This window comes from Chamaea fasciata, unplaced genomic scaffold (genome assembly GCF_029207755.1).
Source record: "Chamaea fasciata isolate MVZ Bird 193981 ecotype frontalis unplaced genomic scaffold, bChaFas1.0.hap1 SCAF_6, whole genome shotgun sequence".
NCBI classification, from domain to species: Eukaryota; Metazoa; Chordata; class Aves; order Passeriformes; family Sylviidae; genus Chamaea; species Chamaea fasciata.
The window spans coordinates 24,482,236-24,504,404 of NW_027094091.1; the positions used below are offsets into that span (position 1 = coordinate 24,482,236).

Below are 22,169 nucleotides of genomic sequence, written 5' to 3' on the forward strand. Positions count from 1 at the left end.
TTTTCATGAATTGGCCAAAAGATTCTCTTTGTCCATTACCACCCAAATTCCATGGGATCAGCCCAGCAGTGAACTACGTTAGCAAATTCATTACTGCACAATCCCAAGTCATTTTGCATGAACTCATGCTGTCTGGCAACCTATCACTTTTATGCAGCCTCTTGAGACCAAATCCTTCTAACTTAAAAAGGAGTATGAATTTCATATTGATATCCCAAAATGAAACTTCGTTTAAATGATTTTGCCCTCAAAATCTACTGTCTTCCTTTATTTGGCTCATCTCTAGGTAGTGAATTTGATTAAATATTTGAAGTTTTCTTAGCTAAGTGGTCTGCTGGCATTTCTGAAATATTTTACATCGCTACAGCTGAAATCTCAATTAGATTGAGCGAAAGAGAAAGGGGGAGCCAATGTATGTTAACGCAAAAATTTCAAGTGAAAACAGAGGAACACGCGGTCACTAATAAAGGCCAAGCCAGGAAAGATACAAACTAGAAGAGGATCTGGAAAACCCGCAAAGGCGGTGATGACGAGGAACACAGGGAAAACGTATCTGAGAATACGACAACATTCGTCTGCTTCCAGAATTTACCAAAGCACGGCCCTGAGGGCCACCACAGCCATATACCAACAGAGCGGCAGGCAGGCCATGCAATAAACCTGTCTGTAATGCCGGCAGAGCAACATGCGGCGGCAACCGCATCCCATGCGCCCACCGCCGGCCCCGGCAGCGCTTCCGCCGGATCACAGCGCGGCAGCCGCCGCCTCCCTTCCCTTCCCTTCGCTTCCCTTCCCCTGGCTTCTCTTCCGGGGCGCTGTGCCCGCCCTGCGCGGCGTGCCCTGCGGGGCCCGAGGGCAGCGGGCCGTGGCGCGCTTGGCTGGACTGGGCTGAGCTGCGCTGAGCTGAGCAGAGCAGAGCAGAGCAGAGCAGAGCAGAGCAGAGCAGAGCAGCTGCCAGCGCCATGGCCCTCGGCGGCCGGGCCGTGCTGCGCTGGGGGGCACGGCTGCCCAGCCCCTGCCCCGCCGCCGCCCCGCTCTGCCGTCCGGCCGGGCTGCCCGCGGCGTGCGAGCGGCCCTACAGCTCCCGCGGCAAGGTGAGTCCGCGGGCCGCCCGTGCCGCCGGCCGTGGCTGGGCTGCCGCCGGCCCGCCCGGAGCACTCGGCCTCGCCAGGCTGCCCTCGCTGGCGTCCAGGTGGGAGAGGGACACGTTACTCGCTGGTAGGATTGCCTTGCCAACGTTAGGGCTTGACATGTTTCAGTGATCTCAGTTCTAGGGAGAAGGTTAACAGAGCTTGGAGAGAGGGGTGTGCTGTGGGTAGTGGACACAAAGAATGCAGAATTCACGGGCCAGAAGGACAATTGACAGAACTCCCAAGATAAGGAAGGAACTAACAAAGCCAGGTCAGCTAGTGTGCTGAAATCGGCTCTAGTTGGGGAAAAAGGTAATTCTGGCAGAGGAAGATCACTACCACAGACCCAAGAAACCCACCGACTCAAGAGAAAGATTCCATGCTGGCTAACTAGCATAAGAAGTGAGGGAATCATTTAACCAATAGAATACTAATTAAAAGACAACTATGTAACTTTTAGGCAGTGGCTATTAAAGCCTCTGTTTGCTAAAATGTAAAAGTAGTATAAAGTTTTGATAGTTCTTTGCTGGCTTTGCAGATTTTCCACTAAGTGCCCCTTTCTGCACAGAACTGTATATAAATAAAATAATTTGACTTCTCTGTGGGGATCAGCTTCTTGCACACTGTAGCATCCTTTTCCACTGTCTGCTTTCTCCTTATGATAACTGAGTCTCTAGGTAGTGCCTCTGTATTCATATCATGCTTGTGAAGAATGATATCCTTAATAGCCCCCTGAATCCAGTTCTCTTAATCCTTAAGTTTAGTAGTTTCACAAATGTGAAACTGTAAAACAAAGTTTTCCAGCTCCCTATGTACATAAGAACGTAGTACCTGTCACACACTTTCCAGCATAGTTCATGATTGTTTAGTGATAAAAAATACATTTATCTGTATGACTATAGTGAAATGCTGACATTTTAAACCATGATAACAATTCAAGTTTTTGTATCTCTGTTCAGCCTGTGCTTCTTCTGAAGAAAAATTATTAAAGAATTTTTTTTTTTTAAAGGCCAGGTCATGTGGTATATAGAGACTGCAGCCTTGATTTATGAAAAGAAATTTCTGTTTTTCAGGAAAAATTAGATATGTCGACGTATCCTGTGGAAAGCATTAGAAACTTCAGTATTATAGCTCATGTAGATCATGGCAAAAGTACACTAGCAGACAGATTGGCTGGAAATTACAGGTAAGCACTCTCATTTTATACTACCTGTTCTTGACATGGAAGGTGGCATCTTAAGTTTCTATACCTTTGATTATTACTAACATTTCTAATTTTTTTGCTCTTCTAGTGTTACTTGTGCTTTTAGACTCTCAGTTGTATAGTGTTACAGATATATGGACATTTTGGTTGAGATCGGCCTACCCTTAGGCATAAGGAAGTAAGCATAATCCATTTAAAGAAGTACATACTTTGGAAGGAGACTGAAAAGGAGTTTACTGCCTTGTTCCAGCTGTCATTTCAACCAGTCATCCATTAAATCAGTACATGGCAAGTTTATGATGTTTACTGCCAGTGGTTAGGGTGGACTGAACGGCTGGGACTGTCACAAACTGGGAGTTCTGGACTCTGATTTAAGGATGAGCGAAACCAAACCAGGGAGAGAAACTTCTGATCAAAGTTATTTTTTATGATTACCTCCCGTGTATCACTATGAGCATTTTTGCCTGATGTCTGTGATAGAATGGGATTTTGAAGTAATGTCTGTCGCTCTGTACTAATGCTCGTCTGGCACTTGAGATTGGATTTAGAGCTGTGGGCCACTCCTCTCCAGTGATAGGAGGGGAAATTTCCTTAGGTATCAAAATTATTTACAATTCAAGGGAATTTTTGCTGCTTCTTAATCTCTTAGATAATGTTTTTTATCTGCTTATTCAGGATAAGATATTATATAACTTTATTGTGTAAACTTTATTTGACAAATGTAAAGAATTGATGCAGTTTTGTTTTTGATTGAAAATCTTAGTTTAGCTTAATTGTATGGGAAATTTGCTCTTGGTTAACTCTGGTTAATGGCATTTCCAAGATTTATGTAGTAAATTAGATAGTATAGTGCTTTTTTTTTCTTCTTTTTTGTAGGAACAATTTCTAAAACTGACCGTAATAAACAGGTGCTGGATAAACTACAAGTGGAACGTGAAAGAGGAATTACAGTTAAAGCCCAATCTGCATCTCTCTTTTACAATCATGAAGGCATAAACTATCTCTTAAATCTTATTGACACGCCTGTAAGTTAAATATAAACAAATCTGAATGTCTTCATAGTTAAAAGTAGGAGATTTTTGGCTTCTAGTGTTTATTCAATTCCTCTTTTTTAAGACTGTGAACATACATACAAGTGAAAACAACTTAGTACAGAAGTCTTTGCAAAAGACTCTACAAATACTTGAAATTTTAAACATTTGTTTTCTCCACAGGGCCATGTAGATTTCAGCTATGAAGTATCAAGGTCACTATCTGCCTGTCAAGGTGTCATACTTGTAGTGGATGCAAATGAGGTGTAGTACTTAATTCTTGTGTTCTGTTTAATATTTCAGTATTTCCTTAAGCTAGAGGGAAACTAGGTGGTGAGTTTTTTTTCAGTTTTTCTACTAACATTTTTGCTTCTGGTCTATCTCCATAAAGGTATTAGGTTGCAGTAAAAGAGTAATGGGAGTTTAAAAATTATCTAGAGATAGATACTTGTATTGACAGATAGCAGAGTTCCATGACATAGCAATAATAGCACTGAATGGATTAGTGAAGAATCAGATCCTATTTTTTAGGGAGTATGAATTCTGCAAATGGCAGCCTGGGGGACTTCTAGCTATTGTACTGACACTCATTCGAGTATCTTCAGTTAACAGACTAGAATATGAGGATTATTATATCATGATTCTAAAGGTCGGCACATTATCATCAAAATACTTTGTGAGAATTTTTTCTATGACATATTTATGATTGTATTGTACAAGGATCAAATGAGTGCTACTGTTTCTCTTGTTATATAAAAAAAAAACCCAAACCAAACTAGGTAACTTTTAGTGATTATGAGCATTTGCCCCTTCTTAGCTTGAGGGGCAAGTGGACTTCCTATGTAAGTCTTAGTAATAAATATGTTTCCGAAATGTACTGGGGTTTGGTGGTTTTCTGTTGTTTTTATGTCACATTTAAATATTATGTAATTACTTGGTAGTCTGTATTAGTCCTTCAGTCAGAATGCTCACAAACTCAATATTCTCATTATAATTTTTTTAACAAGTATTCTTCATTGCTACTTTATGTTGCCTAAAATTTTAGGCCCATATATTTGTAGTGAGTATCCCCATATAAATAATCATCCACTTGATCTGTTCTGAGCAAAGGCAAGATGAGAAGTAGCTTCTGTTTTCCCCCTTCTCTAACCCCCCTACGTCCACTTCTGCCCTCTCTGATCCAGTTGTGATATTATTGTTTTATAGTCTCGTTTATTAGCATCTTTATCTCTTTCTTTTCCCGTGTCTGGTACTTGGATCTGGAAGGGAATCTTTTTTTCTTCTAATCAGAGCTATTGGTTTTGCCATCCTTTTGAAAGAAATGTGGGGTGCAAACTTTATAACTTATTTTCCTTTATAAAAGTAACTGTATGGTAAGTTGAAGGTGACTTCCTGCTCTGCGGAGTAACTATAGTCTTATCACCATCATAAGAATCTCTTTTTCTTTGTCAGAGTCTATTTGTAAATAGTTTATTGAGAAAAAGTCTGTTATTTATTTCTGAATAGCCACAATTGTAGCATGCAGAAAAATATGTTCTTGGTACATAATGTGAGCATACTGTGTTACCTAAAAATAATTCCATGAAAGTGGTCACAGATACAATACTATTGCTTTGTTTAATTATTTTCAGATTACAAGAAATTATAATTCGGAAAGCTGTTTTTTTTCTCAGCAGTTGCATATAATCAATCACCTTTTATTTATCCATCTCCTAAATGAAAGAGTTGTTAGAATAGCAAAGTAATCTTAAATCGTATAGTAGGCCCAAAAATACTTCCCAAAACCACACCAAAACTGAGGAGGTTTCTGTGTTAAACTTTATAATGTTATTTTCTAGGGTATTCAGGCTCAGACAGTGGCAAACTTCTATCTCGCCTTTGAAGCACAGCTTTCAATAATTCCTGTCATAAATAAGGTAATAAGGTTTTTAGCGTTTTCTATTAAATAGTTGTTTAAATGTGTACAGGGCTGATTAGAAATGTAGCCTCAAAGAGAAGTATATAACAAAGTTATTTTATATTACAATATTTATAGGATTTAGATACAACATTACTAGAATGTAATAGGAATTTTCTGTATTTGCTCTCTATGTAAAATTTCACAGTAGCTGCAGTGAATTTTTTAATTTCATGAAATACATTTAGGTATTTAAAAAATGTAGCACTTAAGTACATGCTTATTGGTGGACTTTACACTGCTGGTTTTATGGTTGGAATTGGTGATGTTAAAAGTTCATTAATATTGAGGAAATGACATGAGTAGGAACTCAATATTTAAAAAGCAGAGTCTTAGTTTTAAATGAAATTCAGATGTTATTTTCTATACAATTTTGAGGCCTGTATTATTGGAATCATAAGATTAATTACTGCTCAGCTTATGTTAATTGCTTTTTGTAGATTTATATTGAACTTAGTATGTGATCCTATAAACAGTTTAGGTAGCACTTAATGATTTCAAATTACTTTGTAAACTAAATATTTTTACCAGCTCTTTGACAAAGGTGTTTTCCCTAATGAAACAAGCCAAAACTAGACTGGTTACAGAGGGGATCCTTCCTGAAATCAAGGAAGGAAGACTTTATAAAATGAATATTGATCTTTTCCCAAAGACAGACAGTATATACTCATGAATACATAAAGATTCTCTGTTGTACTTTTGAAAGCTACAATACTGGATGATGTGGGAGATGTGATTGCTTGTATATTTAGCAGTTTGTTATTTTACAGATTGACTTGAAAAATGCAGACCCTGAAAGAGTTGAAAAACAAATTGAGAAGCTGTTTGATATACCTACAGATGAATGTATAAGGGTAAGATCTCCAAGTTTTATAACATGGCTGATAATATAACTCTGTAACAAATGAATTACATATGCATGTTGTAAATTAAGACTCTGCTGTCTGTCCGTCTGTTCTTGTCTGACATAAGAATTTCTTTGTCTCCTGTAGGAGTGGACAAAATAACTTTCAGCTAAAAAGTCTAGGTTTTTTTCGAGGAATGGAATCTGAGATTTTAAATTATTTCTCACTGTCAATCCACACATTGTTTTCATTTCTATCATAAAAATAATTGCCACTCACAAAAGAAAAACCAGTGTTTCTTAGTAATAGCATTCTAGAGTGTCCTTTTGAGTGCTTTTATGGGTAGTTCTATCTGTCGCCACCCAAACTGTCTAAGTAAACATGATACTATTGAATTAATAAGAGTAAGACATGTCTTACAAAATTGTTGTTGGATTTGTTTTAGATTTCTGCTAAACAAGGAACAAATGTTGAAAAAGTTCTTCAAAAGGTCATTGAGAAGATCCCACCGTAAGTCTGTTTTTAATTATGTATCTAATTAATCTTATAAAGTAATTAGAAAATAACGAGTTGCATTGATATGGTATTGGCAGTAGTTTTACACTTGATATGCGTCTGATTTAGAGAAAATACTTTATAGTGAGATGTAGGAGAAACAGAAGGAAATAGTGACTTGCACTTACACAGGAGAGGTGAATGGGTCACCAGCAGGACTGAAAAGCAGAGGTATGTTTTCTTCACCTCTGTCTTTACCAGCACTGTTGAGCTTTAGGCCTGGGGAGCAAAAATGCAAGTTGATGCACAGACCCACTGTCAGCAAAGAAGAAGCTGGTATGTGAGCTATTACAGGAACCTGATCCCTACACGTGCAAGGGCCCTGATAGTATCCACCTGAGGATTGTAGGAGGGCCGGCTGTGTCTGGTCAAAGCTGCTCTTTGTAATCTTTGAGAAGCCGTGGAGATCAGGGGACATCCCAGAAGACTGGAAGAATGTTAATGTCCAATTTACAAGAAGAGCTTAAAGGAATTTATAGGCCCATCAGTCTTACAGCAGTCCCTGGAAATGGTATGGAACAAATCCTTCTGGGGGCTGTCACAAGTCAGATGAAGTCAGTGATTGGGAAAAGCGAGCAGGGATTTGCCAAGGGCGTATCATGCTTGGCAAACCTGATCACATTCTACAGCAGAGTAACCTGCTGTGTAGTGTGAGTGGTGGACACTGGCTGCCTGGATTTCTCTCTGCCTGGGTGTTTAAGGTTTTTGATAAGGTTTCTCACACACTCCTGGAGAAACCACTGTGTTATAGTCTGGAGTGTTATGGATGGGGAACTGTCTGACAGACTGCACCCAGAGGGTGATGGAAAATAGCTCATTTTTAGACTGGCCACAGGTAGGGTCTGCCAGGATTCAACATTGGGCTCCATGCTGTTTCATATCATCATAAGTAATCTGGAAGTTGGGATGTGTACCCTAGAGAAGTTTGCCAGTGATACCAAACTGAGAGGGGAAGTAGACATTTCAGAAAGGGGGACCAACTTTGCAGAAGACCTAGATAGGCTGGAAGAGTGGGCTAACAAGAACCTTATGAAATTCAACAGAGGCAAAGGTCATGCACCTGGGAATACACAATTCAGGAGCGCAGCACAGGCTGGAATCTACATAGCTGGGGAGCAGCTCTGTGGAAATGGACCTGGAGGTTTTTGTGAACAAAGTCAATATGAGTGAGCAGTGTGCTGATGCAGCAAAGAAAGACAACAGCATGCTAAGTTGCCTCAACATGGACATTACCAGCAGAGATGAAGAAGTCATTATTCCATTCTGCTCAGTGTTCATGGGTTCACACCTGGAATACCGTGCTCAGTTTCAGTCCCTGCTATGCAGAAAATGTGGACAGGCTGAAAAGGGGCCACAGAAGGGCCGCAGAGATAAGTGAAAGACTGGGCAGCCTGCCCTTTGAGGAAAGGCTGAGAAAAATGGACTTTTTCAGCCTTGAGAAAAAAAGGCTTAAGGGAGACCTTTTGCTGTGTTCTGGTATTTAAACAGTAGCTACAAAGAGCCATTGGAATAATCTCCCCAGGAAAGTGGTAGATTCCCCACTGTTGGACACTCTCTGTTTTGTTTGGCCAGGGTGCTGGGCCATCTTTTTTAACCTGTGTTTTTGCCAAGAAAAGTTGGATGATACTGGATATTCCCTCCAACCTGATATGATTCTGTTAAAGTGTTTGGGTTGGGTGTGCTTCCTCATTCAATATTGAATGAAAACACACTGCATAATATATTGTTCTAATTTTTTTTTTGGTGACAGACCCCAGTGTAATACTACTGATCCGTTGAAAGCCTTAGTATTTGACTCTACCTTTGACCACTACCGAGGTGTCATAGCTAACATTGCACTCTTTGGTGGGGAGATTGCAAAAGGACAGAAAATTGTGTCTGCACACACAAAGAAAAGATATGAAGTTAATGAAGTTGGAATTCTGACTCCAGATGAACAGCCAACACATAAGCTGTAAGTAAAAACTTCTTACAGTGGAATAAATCATACACTGGGGTAAGCTACAATATCCTGCATTTCTGTTTGATTTTTTGCTTTGAGAGGTAAAGACTGGGAGATGTCTAGGTTTTTGTTCTTGTTCTTTGGTGGTGGATTTTTTTTTTAATTACTATTTGCAATTTAATGCTCTGTGTGATTTTTTATTTTGGGCATACTGAGGCAGAAGGTTTTAGGGAGTGCTTTTTGGGCATTGATGTGGGAGGAATCCGTTGTCTTCTGTAGTACATGGAACAGCTGGACAGCTAGGTGTTTAAAGGCTAGTGTTCAATATTCTTATTCAGCTGTCCAATTTATTTCTAGGAACAGCCTTGTTTGAGAATGGAAGGGAATGGGGCTTCATCTTAGTTATTGCTGCAGCATATTTTGAGGGTGAAAAACTTAAAATCCATGAATGCAACAGCTTCCAGAAACTGTCTTCTCAATGGCAGCAGTGGGAAGAAAATCAGGTACTTAGAATTAGTGGGGAGGTTTTACCGGTTTGCATCCAAATAGACGTTAATGACTTTATTGGGGACATTCTCAGGTTACATTACTGTATCTGGTGGGTGGAACCCAGCCAGCCTCTGCTCACTCCCCTAGCAGGATGAGAACATAGGAGGTACTTGTGAATTGAGATAAAGACAGTTCAATAAATAAAGGAACGAAAACAAAAAAAAGAAATAAAAACAAGTGATGCAAAGACAGTCCATTATTCACCACCTCCCACAAGCAGACTGATGTCTTGCTAGTCTACAAGTAAAAGCTACCTTGGAAAGACTGCACTTCTTTTTTATTGCTCAGCATGATGTTCTGTGGTATGGAGTGCCCTTTTGGCCAGTTTGGGTGTGGTGTCCTGGCTGTGTCACCTCGCAGTCTCTTGCCTATCCCCAGTCTGTTTGCTTGCAGGGGCGCAGTGAGAAACCCAGAGGGCCTGTTCAGCAATACCTAAACATTGGTAGGTTATCAACACTTGTTTTAGTCACAGTTCCAAAACACAGCTTCGTACAGGGCTGTTTTGATGAAAGTTACTCCATCCCACCAAAACCAGTACATTGTGCTTTACTCAATATTTACCATGTATTCCCCTCCTATTCGCATAATGTGCTGGTGGAAGGTGTCTAGTTTCATTCTGCTGACATATGGAAACTTGCTGTGCTGGCAGCCGGGAACTGTTCTGGTTTCTTTGTCTTAGGAGCTTCTCAAGGGTCTAGCTCCAGCTTTTAAACTGGGAGCAACACAGTATTCAAAATCCAGGATCAGGAACAATGTACTGTTCAGCTGTAACAGAAAAAGAACAACAAAAAAAGAAACAAACAAAAAAAAACCCAACAAAAACCAAAACCAAACAAAAAACCAAAACAAAAACAAAACAAAATAAAAAACAACCAGAAAACGTTGAGACTGTTCACAACTCAGAGGTGAAACAACTTAAATCTCACTTCTGGACATTGGATGTGGGCTTTTAAGGGGGTGATTTATTTGAATTTCTGGCCGGGTTGAATCAAGTAGGAAAATAGTAGAAATACTGCTAGTGCTGACAATCATATCCATATAATAACAATTTTATTTAGCTATGCAGGACAGGTGGGGTACCTGATTGCTGGAATGAAAGAAGTAACGGAAGCCCAAATAGGAGACACACTGTTTTTGTATAAACAGCCAGTGGAGCCTTTGCCTGGCTTTAAGTCAGCGAAGCCAATGGTTTTTGCAGGTGAGGAGTAAATCAATATAAAGTGGAGTTACTTTTTTCCAGTGGCAAGAATAAGAGCTGTTAGAGCTTGTAAAAGAAGATATGTATATTAAGAGTTGGGAGAATTAGAATTTTAGCCGAGGTGCGTCACTTATGTAGATTTGTGTGTTTTCCCTCTGAGTTAACAGGATTAGTAATAAATGCTGACTGGATTTACATGAATACAAAACAAACAGTATTTTTGCCTGTGATTATTGTTTCTAATGCCAGTAGACTCTTAATAGCTGGAAAAGAAGGGTTGAAATTAAAAAAAAAAAAAAAAAACCAAAAAAAAAAACCAAGGAATTCTTCATTTGGATAATCAGGTTTCTGGAATTACTGTGTTGGTTTTCTTCTTTTAAAACTTAGCAGCTGTTTCATTTTTGTTAAACATGGTTAACTACCAGAGCTAATACTCAGAATGATCCTGTAAAATATTTGACTTTTTGAGCTTGAATAGTTCCATTGAGCTGTTCCCACTAGCTTCTGTAACTACTACAAATGCTACAGAAGGTGGCTTTAGAAAAAAATACTGTAAGTAATTTTTTAGACTTGTTGTGAAGCAGTGTGTAAAACTCGAACTGTCTCATGGAGACTAGGCAGTCTCTCAGTGAGTGTTGAAAAGTGTAATCTTGTAAGTAATGTTTTTGTGTGGATGTGTGTTGCTTCTTGATGTAGATGACATTTTCTGAACATACAAGGATGTGAAAAGTGATACAGTAGAATCGGTTTCAGGCAGTAGTTAAACAAAAAGCTGTTTTTATTAATTTCAAAAGAATAGAGAAACATTTGCAACTTTGAAATGATGCTTTTTATTTTTCACTCACTCTTAGCTTTGAGGGAACATCTCAGTCTATACATTTACACTGCAAAACAGTGGTTATGCTCAACTTTGAATCTAATCTTCTGCAAATGTGAAGGATTAGATTAGTACAGGGATCCTACCATTATGGTTTAGTTCTTAATTCTGAGGTAATCTAAAACATTTTTATGTTTTGACTTTTTTTTTTTTTTTTAAGGAATAAAGAATTTTCAGGTTGTTTTTCACATTTAAAACCAGATGGAGCAGAAAGTAACTATTCCTGATTTTATTACTCTGTTAACTGTTAGTGGCATATTTGAAAGCCAGGTACACAGTAGCTAAAGCTCTCTGTCACATCACTTCTATTCAATATATTTTGACAGGAATGTATCCTATAGATCAAACAGAATATAATAATCTCAAAAGTGCTTTGGAAAGGCTGACATTGAATGACTCCAGTGTAACTGTTCATCGGGACAGTAGCCTTGCCTTAGGAGCTGGATGGAGGTGAGGTTTTTGTGCTGTTTCCATTTTTGAAACTGTTCATAAATTGAGAATGCATGTTTAAGTAAACTGAAGGTAGAATTAAACTTAATTCAAACTTAGGAGCTGTAATTCAAATTAATGATAGATAAAGATCAAAAGCATTTGATTTTCTTAAACTCTTTGTTTGCATAGAGAATGAAAAATTTTGTGATTATTAGTTTTTTGCTCTCCAAGACTCATTCAATTTATTAATCCCAAGGATTATTTGGTCCCTTGGAGGTTGTTTGCTCTGCCTAGTATTGCCATACCAGTATTGTAAACATGCTGGAGGGTGAAAAAGACCACTGTGAAATTCCAGGGGATACACGAATACTTTTACCAACAGGATATTTATTTTCCAGATTGGGTTTCCTTGGTCTTCTACACATGGAAGTCTTTAATCAACGTTTGGAGCAGGAGTATAACATGTCTGTTATTTTGACCGCACCTACAGTTCCATATAAAGCTGTTCTTTCCTCAGCAAAATTGATAAAGGTATGTTAAATTAATAAAAAAAAATTATATAAACAGCAGTTTAAAAGCATCCTATAATAAGCATCTAGAGTCTCTTTTTAAATGTATGCTAGTACTGTATTTTATAGTAAGCATTAGAAACACCAGTATATTACTTAAATAGTTTTTAGTTTTGTAAAGGATTTTAACTGTTCTTTCCCCTTTCATTTCAAGCATTCTCTTTTTATGTCTTATGCTTTTTCTTAAAAATGGGACTATAGGACACATATCTTGCTGTATTATTTTAAGTGCTTACTGACTGGACTGTGTTGAAAGCAGGTGAAATAATCCTCCAGGCTTTATCAGTCAGAAAACATGAATGTTTCTAGGCAGAACTTGTAATGGTACTGTAGATTGGCGAGGGCTGGTGAAAGATTTTTTGATCACAATTAAATGGGCATGTGCTAACTTTATTAACTGGATGCAAATAGAATTACTGTGTTTGAGTTCTAGAGAGAGAAGGAGGTGGACTTAGAGCAACTGGTGACAGAGGAGGCTGCAAGTTGACTGGCTGCAAGTTGACTGGCTGATTATTCTGTAAATTACTGAAAACTTGTATAAGAAAGGTTGCTATACTTGCAAAGTGTGAGACACAGACTTTTTATCTCTCTGGGTGTTTTGGTGTCTTACTCAGGCAGTATAGCAGCTACGAATGAAGTAGTCAACACCTTTGGTGTGTATGTGATTCTGGACTGTTGATGTGGGATTCTTTTCAAACAATGCTGGAAATTGGGTCCCTGTCAGGGGAAATAATGTAATCACTTGCTTTGGAGGAGAAGGAAGTTACTTTTACACAATAAGCAGCATAACCTCCCTTTTACCTTGGAAGGGTAATTCTAGCCCTTATTGGGATGTTGGACTGGAAAAAGTAGGTAATGAAAGCACTTACACAGGAATCAAAGACTTCATTTCTAAATCCACTTCAGCATGTGAGGGAGCCTGAACCCAAAGTTCTACTCAGAGAAGAAAGTCCCCACCACTTAATGCTAAAGTATTTAGAGCAGGTCTTCTGTTGAAGCTGTGTAATAGTAACTTAGAGGATCTGGATGAAGTAGGAAGGAAAATCCTCAGTTTACAGGGGAGAGAGAGACCTGGACAGATGGATAGAAAGGTTTTTTGCATTTCTGTATGATATTTAAGGATATTCTGATAAGGGATTTCTATATGTTTTATAGAAATCTTTTCTAAAAGCATCCTTGTTTGAAACTTGGGTTGCATAATGCACCAATGTTTTCAGGCAATTGAAACGTTTTTTAGCATTTTTTCAATGCTATATCTGTCTTCTTTGCTGTTCATTTTACTTGCTGCTAAAATCACAGTATCTGGTTTGTTTCCTTCTTTTCAGGAGTATGGAAAAGACCAGATTACTATTATCAGCCCTGCTCATTTTCCTGATAAACTTTCAGTATCAGAATATTTGGAGCCAACTGTTCTTGGTACTATTGTAACACCTCCTGAATATATTGGGAAAATAATTACCTTGTGTCAGGTTGGTGTATAGTTTTGTCTTTTGCATTTTTAAGCTGTTCACCTCATACTTAAAGTGAAGACACTAGATAGTATGATAATAGATACTAGTACTTAAATAGTATCTTTGAAGTAATTATTGAATACTTTTGAAAGAAAAAATAATTTTTAACCTTTTATTTGTAAAATTCTGAACTACAGAATCCATATATTGAAAGTTACTCATCAAGCTCAGTGATAACGAAGTGCTTTGTCTGTACTAGACTAATTCATAGCTAGTTCTGTTCTCCTGAAAGAATAGAGTCTGCAGCAGGGGAATAAGATGTATTCGTTTTTTTAGAAGTATATTAATGGAAATACAACTTCTGCCAACACTTCTGACTATGTGTCCATGTAAATTTTTTTTGTACTTTGCTAAAAGTAAATTTAGGATAGTGATCTCCAAACACATTTGCCTAACTGTATTTGGAATAATTCTAATTGAAAATGTTTTAACTGCCATGCATATTGTGTTTATATTATTTCTTCATAATATTTTTCTTAGCTTATAACATTTCAAAATGCATACATAATACAAAACAGTACTGTATGTGTATGTCAATACAGTGAATAAAATTATTAAAAATAATTTCTAAAATAACTTTAAGAACGTGCTTCTGGGAGGAAAGAAGATGAGCCTGCAAGACCTGCTATGGCAACAGTAAGCACAAGCTGTTAGGGATTTCAGAAATTCAGCATTTAGAGAGGAAAGGCTTGAGTTATATGTCTAGTTAAGTTATAACCACTTCACTTGTTACTGTGCTGCAATTTGTCCTGGGACTTCAACAGACTACCAGTAAAAATGTTACTTTGGGGCTTAAATACAGGAATTCTCTTGTGTAGCTTGATTGCTGTTCATTTTTATGTGCTTTGTAATTTTTTGTAGAAGATTTCAAGGGAAACTGAAACAATTTTTCTTTGTCTAGGATCGTCGGGCAGTCCAGAAGGATATGTTGTACATTGATGAAAATAGGGTTATGCTAAAATACCTCTTTCCACTGAATGAAATTGTGGTGGATTTTTATGATGTTCTTAAGTCTCTGTCTTCTGGCTATGCAAGGTAACTACCTCCCCTGTTCCCCCTTCTCCTCCCTGGACCCTGAAGAGGGGTGACATGGTGAAAAAAGGCCTGAGGAACAGCTGTGGAAGGGCATGAGTGAAGAATATTTCTTTCTGATGGTGCTGCAAATCTAGTCTCTCTTCACCTTGAATGGATTAGATTCACTGTGCAAATGGATGGAAATAAATCTGAAAAACATGTGTCACTACCTAATAATCATTGTCTTTGGCAATTTGTGTGTTTTTCAAGGGCACCCTCTGCAGTGGCACAGGCTCATCTATATGAGTAAGACCTAAATGGTCTGTCTTTGTCTGAAGTGACACTGGGCAATTTTTTTTCAAAAGGAATCACTGAAACTGTACTACTTACTGTATGAACTGTCTCTTGGTGGAAAAAGGAAAATAACTACATTGATTATTTAAAGTTAGTAAAAACAATGTGGTATTTAAAACAAAAAGTACTTACTTTACATACATGATTGTGTGAGCAAATTATGTGTATTTTGAGACAAAATTTTCTGTTGTGGGGGCTGCTATGAATCCAGAGTCTAGTGCTCTGCTCAGATGTTTGTGAAGAGCCTTTGTGAGTTTAATGGAAGGGAAAATGTTGCATGGCAATGAGCTTGTGCCCCAGGAGCTCAATAGCTCTCTCAAACCTGGTATGTTGAGATGTGGTTAATGAGATATGTTACACAATAGGAACTGGTATACCTAATTATTATACATATTGTTTATACCTTTTTAATGTATATTATTTATTTTAGAAACATAAAAATGAATTTTATTGAAGGACTGAGTTTGCTTTGAGTATATGTTTTCTTTAATTATGTCTAATAAATATAAGTAAGACATGTTTTGCCCAGGCTTATATATATAGTATGCAGTAAAAGCATGAAAAAAGGGGGAGAGGCAAGGTAGAAGAAACAGAGGCATGGAAATTTTGGATTTACTCTCTGGATCTAGCTCCCCTACTACATAAAACCTAACCTGTTTATCAAGAACCTATCTCATTAGCAGAATTATGCTGGGTTTCCTTTGATTCAGGGGTGATTGCCAATGATGTTGCATTATCTTACTAATTTGTTTTTATTTCCTAATTGACTCTTTAATACAGCTTGTGTATGTAGTGCACTCAGTAATCATATTTCTGTTACACGTATCCATTCACACATCTGTGGTTATTAAGGCAACTCAGAAAGAAGTACTTTGAAATAATCTCAAAGGATTTTTCCCTCCCCTTTTCTGGTATTTCAGATTTGACCCAATAACAGTGATATTGATGATCCTCCACAATTATACTTACACACAAAATCTATCTATCTGTCTATCTATCTATCTATCTATCTATCTATCTATCTATCTATCCTATCATCTATCTATTGCATACATCACCTCTGCATCTCTTGCATTTTAAGAATTTTTGCAAACTTAACACACAGACAGCAAGGGCCACACCTACGAAAGAAGCAACCTGGTTTGGAAACTTAAGTGAAAAATTTAGTTGTCAGAGACAGTGATAATAGGGGTCACACAAAAAGTTTGTCAAATGGAGGTCAAAAGAAGACAGTCCTGGATTAGTGTCTGATTCCTGTGACATTCAGGACATTGACTGTTCAAAAGCTGTGTTGAAGGGTTCTTTAAGACTGCATTAAGCATGAAGATTTCTAATTGCTCATTAGATTGGAAAGACATCCTCGAAGTTAAGATGACATTTTCCTGCATCGGAGGGGACTTTATGTGCAGTACATTTCCAGTCTGAAGACGTACTGAGAGACTATTAAAAACAGTACTCCCATTTTATTAAAAAGTTAAAAGTGTTTTATTAAGAAATGTGTCTATAAAATTTATGGAACAAAGAATGCAAAATATAATTTATGCAGTATCATGACTAATTTTTGAACTGCTTTTATTTTTTTAGTTTTGATTATGAAGATGCAGGTTACCAATCAGCAGACCTAATCAAAATGGATATTCTTCTAAATGGAAATCCAGTCGAAGAACTGGCAACTATCATACACAAGTAGGTTGACTGGATTCCTTACTCAAGAGAAGTTAGATTTCTTATTGTCAATGAAAACATTGTCTATTAATAGGACTTGATGATCTTAAGGTCTTTTCTGACCTAAATGATTATATGACTCTAAATGACTCCATGTATATGTGTTACTCTTAATATGACAAATGTGTATGATCATTGAAGATTTTTCCATATGACCACCTTCATTACCACTGAAAAAGAGAAGCATTTTGTAGTATGAAAATTAGGAAATACGTACCTTAATTAAGAGCAATTTTTTACTTCCCTTCCTCAGCTTAAGTATCATATCATATTTTTGTGGAATATGTAGGGCAGAGAGAAAGAAATGCAGAATGCCAATCTTGTGAAGGGCTGGAAAAACTTAAATATGGACCAATCCAGGAGATGCCAGATGCATAATTTCTGGAGCTTTATACTGACAAAAATGATTTTGTTCTCCCAGTAATTCCTGTTCCATAGAAGTTTGTTGTTACCTTGTTTCCAGACAGAGTACCAGGAAAATATAAATATTTACTGGATGCAATTACCTCAGAATTTTTTTAAATCATCTAAAATGATTCAATTTCTATGAGTATCTCAGGCATTAGAGGTGAGAAGAATGGCTTTCCTGTTTCCAGCCTGTTCCCTATCTTGTCACAAAGTTTTTACAAGGCTCCCTTCTGTAACTTCAGCATCCCTTTCCTGTAATGCCCAGATAAACTTTGATGGGTTGTTTGATTTTCCTTCTTAAAATACTAGTTTGTTGTTGCTAAATATTTGTATATTTTCATATTTCTTTACATAACTGCAATCTTGTAATCCTTGGAATTCTGTAACTCCAGAAGTCTGACAGGAAAATAAACCCCTTGCCTTGTTCAGAAGGATCATGGGGCTGAAGGGGTTTAACTGTCTTGAACACAATTGCCAGTTAATGCATTTCTCATAAGCAGGCAGTGTTTAGCAATCTACCTGCATCACCTACTCTGAAAGATGCAAAATGCAGTGGGCCACCTTGCAAAAGTTAGTTATTGCTTTAACATGTATTTTTTTATCAATTTAGTCCAGACCCTGAACTGTTAAACTCACAAAAACTGACAGCCTTTCTTTTGGCTTTAGTCGGTTGTTTGTTGGTTGTTTTTGTTTGTTTTTTGTTTGGTTTTTTTTTTTTAATTTGTAGTTGCATTCATTCATTCTGCTCTTGCTGCAGGTATTCTCAGTCTTCCCACTGTAAAAACTGCATCTGTAAGAATTATGCTGAATTACATTTATAGAGAAAGCGTTACCAAGATTACTGTAAGCTCAGTATTAAGATAGTCATTATTTGTTCTTACTGTACAAGTAAATTTAGGTACCTCTTAAAACTTTTAACACTCAATGAACATGACTTAAGTACTTCATTTTTAAACTGTTTGCTCTATCCAGGTAGCAAGAAGTCACATTTCCCCTACCTGAAAACATCTATGTTGATAAAAATATGTGTGCTAAATATGGATATTTTTATAGAGAATAGACCCATTTCTTTCTAATGACTTATGAAAGTATCTGTTAGTAGCTTCTTTAGACCTTTTGCTGTTTTCTCCAAAACCTGAAGCATAAGCAGATGCTAAAAATAGTTGGGTAATGTTTATTAGCAGATGAAAAGAGTATGTTAATTTATTTTTTTTTTCTCGTGATATAAAACCAGACTTTTAAAGCATTCTGTAATATGTATATTTTGATTGCTTGGGCCTATGATCAATGAAAATTCTCCTTGACCTAGTTTAAAATTTCATTTGAAGCTGTGGCAGTATTCAAAATGTCTTCAGTGTGACGGATTGTCGGGGTGTTTTTTATAAATACTTTATATGATGTTATATACTGTGGTTAATACAGTCTTAGTTCTGTTAGTATGAAACAGTTGACATACAGAGAACACTTATTAGATGTAAAATTTGATCTGATCAGCTTATCTTCTGAGTTAAGAAGAGGGAAAACTCTACTAAAATCCTTCAATCAAACAGTTTGATCTATGGATATATTTTTAGTGTTGATGACCTTTTTTTTCAGAGATAAAGCCTATGCTGCTGGTAAACTCCTGTGTGAACGTTTAAAAGAGACTATTCCTAGACAGTTGTTTGAAATAGCCATCCAGGCTGCCATTGGCAAGAAAATCATTGCAAGAGAAACGTAAGTGAAGCCCTTCAATTCCCCTTCTTTTTTTAAGATATGTAAAATACAGACCTGTGAAGTCTTACTGGTTTTATACATTAAAGGACTTTGATTTTGCTATAAAGTTGTATTTTTCTTGTGTATGCTACTTGAAGAAAAAGACCACATTTGAGCAGTGACTATTGACTAAACATTTTGAATTAAATTTATAAAAAGTATTTTTATTTTAGATTGCTTGTGGTCAGAGTTGCACTTAGTAGATAAAGTGTTAACTTGCAACATCTATGTGTCCACTTCCTCTTTGGCAGTGGAAAGTTTGTTACTACTGAAAAAAATTAGCTACTTGTGGAATACTTTGCTGTGAGAGTCAGCAAAAAAAATAACTGATTTGTGCTGTTCCAAAGGAAATATGTTGCAGCTGAACACAAAAACATTTTCCTAGCACCTGCTTCTTTAAAGAAAACCATTTCCTTGATGTTGTGTTTCTCATCACATTTTTCTGTTGCTGTTTAAATACAATTTAAATTGTGGTAAAATAATTAAAGGTCAGAATTCAGGCAGAGGTACTCTAAGAAGTTGTTTATATATACATATATACACACACATGGATGTAACACTTCCTGTGAGTCATAGCAGAAATTCCAGATAAAAAGGCAAGACTGTGATTTCTTTATGTATATATGATACACCCTAAGGGATGTTTCTAGAATTGAAAACTGTGAATTACATCTTCTGTTTAAAACTTCATCTTTTGTATACAAAACCTGAAAATGTTACGATGCCAAAGCATCTTACAAAACTAGTAGAAAAACAAGTAGCATTTTGACAATTCAAGTACTTGGCTTCACATACATATGTTGTAACATTTTAAGGTGTATGTGTTATTTTATTTTGCAGGCTGAAAGCTTACAGAAAAAATGTTGTGGCAAAATGTGTAGGTATTTTTTTTCTCTTTTCTTCATATTTCTGACATTTGTAAACCTTAGAGTCCTACTAAGAAGATAGGCTCATCTCTTCCTAGAAAGCCAGCAAAGACATATTCTGCTTGCGCTCTTAAGTGTCTGTGGAATTTTAACAGATACTTCTAAGCTTTTATTTTAAAATCCAGCTCTTGTAACCTCTTGCTGCAGCTTGAAGAGTAGATCAGATAAAGTAATGGCTTTTTCAGTCACACACTTTAAATGTGTCTGTTCGTCTCCTCATCATTTTCTAATAGTTGTAGACACACAGTAAATGTGTGTGTGTACACAGGCATATAGGTAATTTCGTGTTTCTAAATTGGTTTTCAGGTGATAGAAGGAAATATAACTGTGTTTCTTTAGAGACTTAATTATGATTAGACTTCTACTTAAGTTTGTAGTAATATATTGTGATAAAGCTTTAAATGTGCAATAGTTGACTATGGGCAAGACTCAACAAAACTATTGGAAAACTGTGATGTCTCTTACTTAGCTTGGATTTAATTCTCTGAAGTGAACATATTGGAATATATTAAACAAGTGTCCCTTTATCACAACTGCAATAGAATTCTTCTGCTAAACACAGCTGTGGCATGGTGTTTTTTCAACACTGTTATAAGGGTTTAGTTCATTTTTCTAGATGTAAGCACCTAATGCTAGTTAAGATGCCTCAGTGTATCTGAGCTGGCATCCTGCTGCTATTCCAAGAGGATTTGGACATAATGTGTTGTCTAGTGTCAGCCAGGCTTACAGGAACGTATGTATTTAGGTGACAGGGTTCAACACTCACTTGTCCAAATTAATGTGCTTATTTGCTTCCTCGTGCTTTTTAACTAGTGGCCTTTAGGCCAAACTGTTTGGAGCATAAAATAATCTTTCTGTCAAAATATAACCAGCCTTTCTGACTATTTTTAAACCCTTGAGTTTTGTGTGGCTGCAATGTACTGTAGCTCAAATTGTAGTTCAGGCTTAGTAATTTTTTTTTTTTCACAGTATGGTGGAGACATTACAAGACGAATGAAGCTTTTAAAGAGACAAGCAGAAGGCAAGAGGCTGATGAGAAAAATTGGCAATGTTGAGGTTCCAAGAGATGCCTTTATACGAGTTCTGAAGAGAGAAACTGACAAATAGAGATCAGTGACATCTGATCATTCAGATCATGTCAGCTTTTTGCAGACAGTAGCCAAGTAAGCAAATACATGATTTATCACTGTGAGAGGGAACATACTTGATTTTAAATGGTATGAATTTAGTATGTGTGGGAAGATGAATTAGAAGGACTTAAAATGTACATATATTTGTAGATTATTATGAAATTAAAGTTAGACTTCTCCTAAAAGTTCACATTGCATTGTTTTTCATTTCATTCCACTGTTTTCATACTTTTAACACTTAAAATTAACATAACTTTGGGGTTTTTTTGCATGGCAAGTCTCTATATGAGAGGAACCATATGGAAAAAAGGTTATAAAAATAATTTAAAGGTATGTATAGACAAACAATGCTGTGTTGGTTTGGTTTTTTCTTTTAAAGTTTGAACTGTTGGCACAAAAGTATCAAGCTGTTTCCTGTTTTACTTTCTTTAAAGCTGCTGTTGTCAGGAAATTGTGATGCTGGGAAACCACATCAGATGAAAAAATCAAAACCCTTTTTTATTTACCACACAGTTGAAGTGTGTAAATTTACCATTAGTTCAGCCTAGCTATGCTCATCTCCAGGGAAATGGTAAGTTTTAATATATTAAAACGCAGGCTCTCTAAATGTTTCACTATGTTTCACTAGTAAGACCAATTCAGGCCTTAAAAATTTAATTTAACATGAAGGTTTGGTAATAGTATATCTTGGTGTAGTTGTTGAAATTTTATTTATATTGTTTACATATGAAAGTTTGTCAGTGTGTCCTCAGTTAAATGCTGCAGTGTAGTCTGCATTAACATAAGGTGTTACTTTTGGAAGTGCACACAAAGCAATTATAAACATCAGTTAATGACCCTACTATATACTGTATTTACAACTGTTTACCCACCTCCAAAAGCTTTTGAGCTGCATTAATTTTTTTTGATCTTCAGGTACTAGTTTTGCTCTTCACGGATCTTAATTTCTTGTTATTAAGTCTATTTTAGAGAACAAATTGCTAATCATGCCTACTAAAGTACTCAAATCACCAGGAAAGTCTGCTTTTAAATTTGGGCTTGTACCTACACTTTAATC

General features: G+C 36.8%; 1 protein-coding gene across 1 annotated transcript; it reads left to right on the forward strand.

Annotated features, from left to right (window-relative positions):
• The first annotated feature begins 831 nt into the window (after positions 1-831).
• On the forward strand, positions 832-21,958 carry GUF1 (GTP binding elongation factor GUF1). Its single transcript, XM_066185685.1, is given in 18 exon segments — positions 832-1,094; positions 2,204-2,302; positions 2,304-2,316; positions 3,211-3,359; positions 3,549-3,629; positions 5,204-5,281; positions 6,093-6,176; positions 6,613-6,677; positions 8,473-8,676; positions 10,272-10,411; positions 11,615-11,738; positions 12,119-12,251; positions 13,615-13,758; positions 14,702-14,835; positions 16,753-16,854; positions 18,898-19,017; positions 19,897-19,933; positions 20,952-21,958. Coding segments are annotated over 18 exon segments (1,977 nt in total). The 5' UTR covers positions 832-962; the 3' UTR covers positions 21,090-21,958.
• Positions 21,959-22,169: the final 211 nt, after the last annotated feature.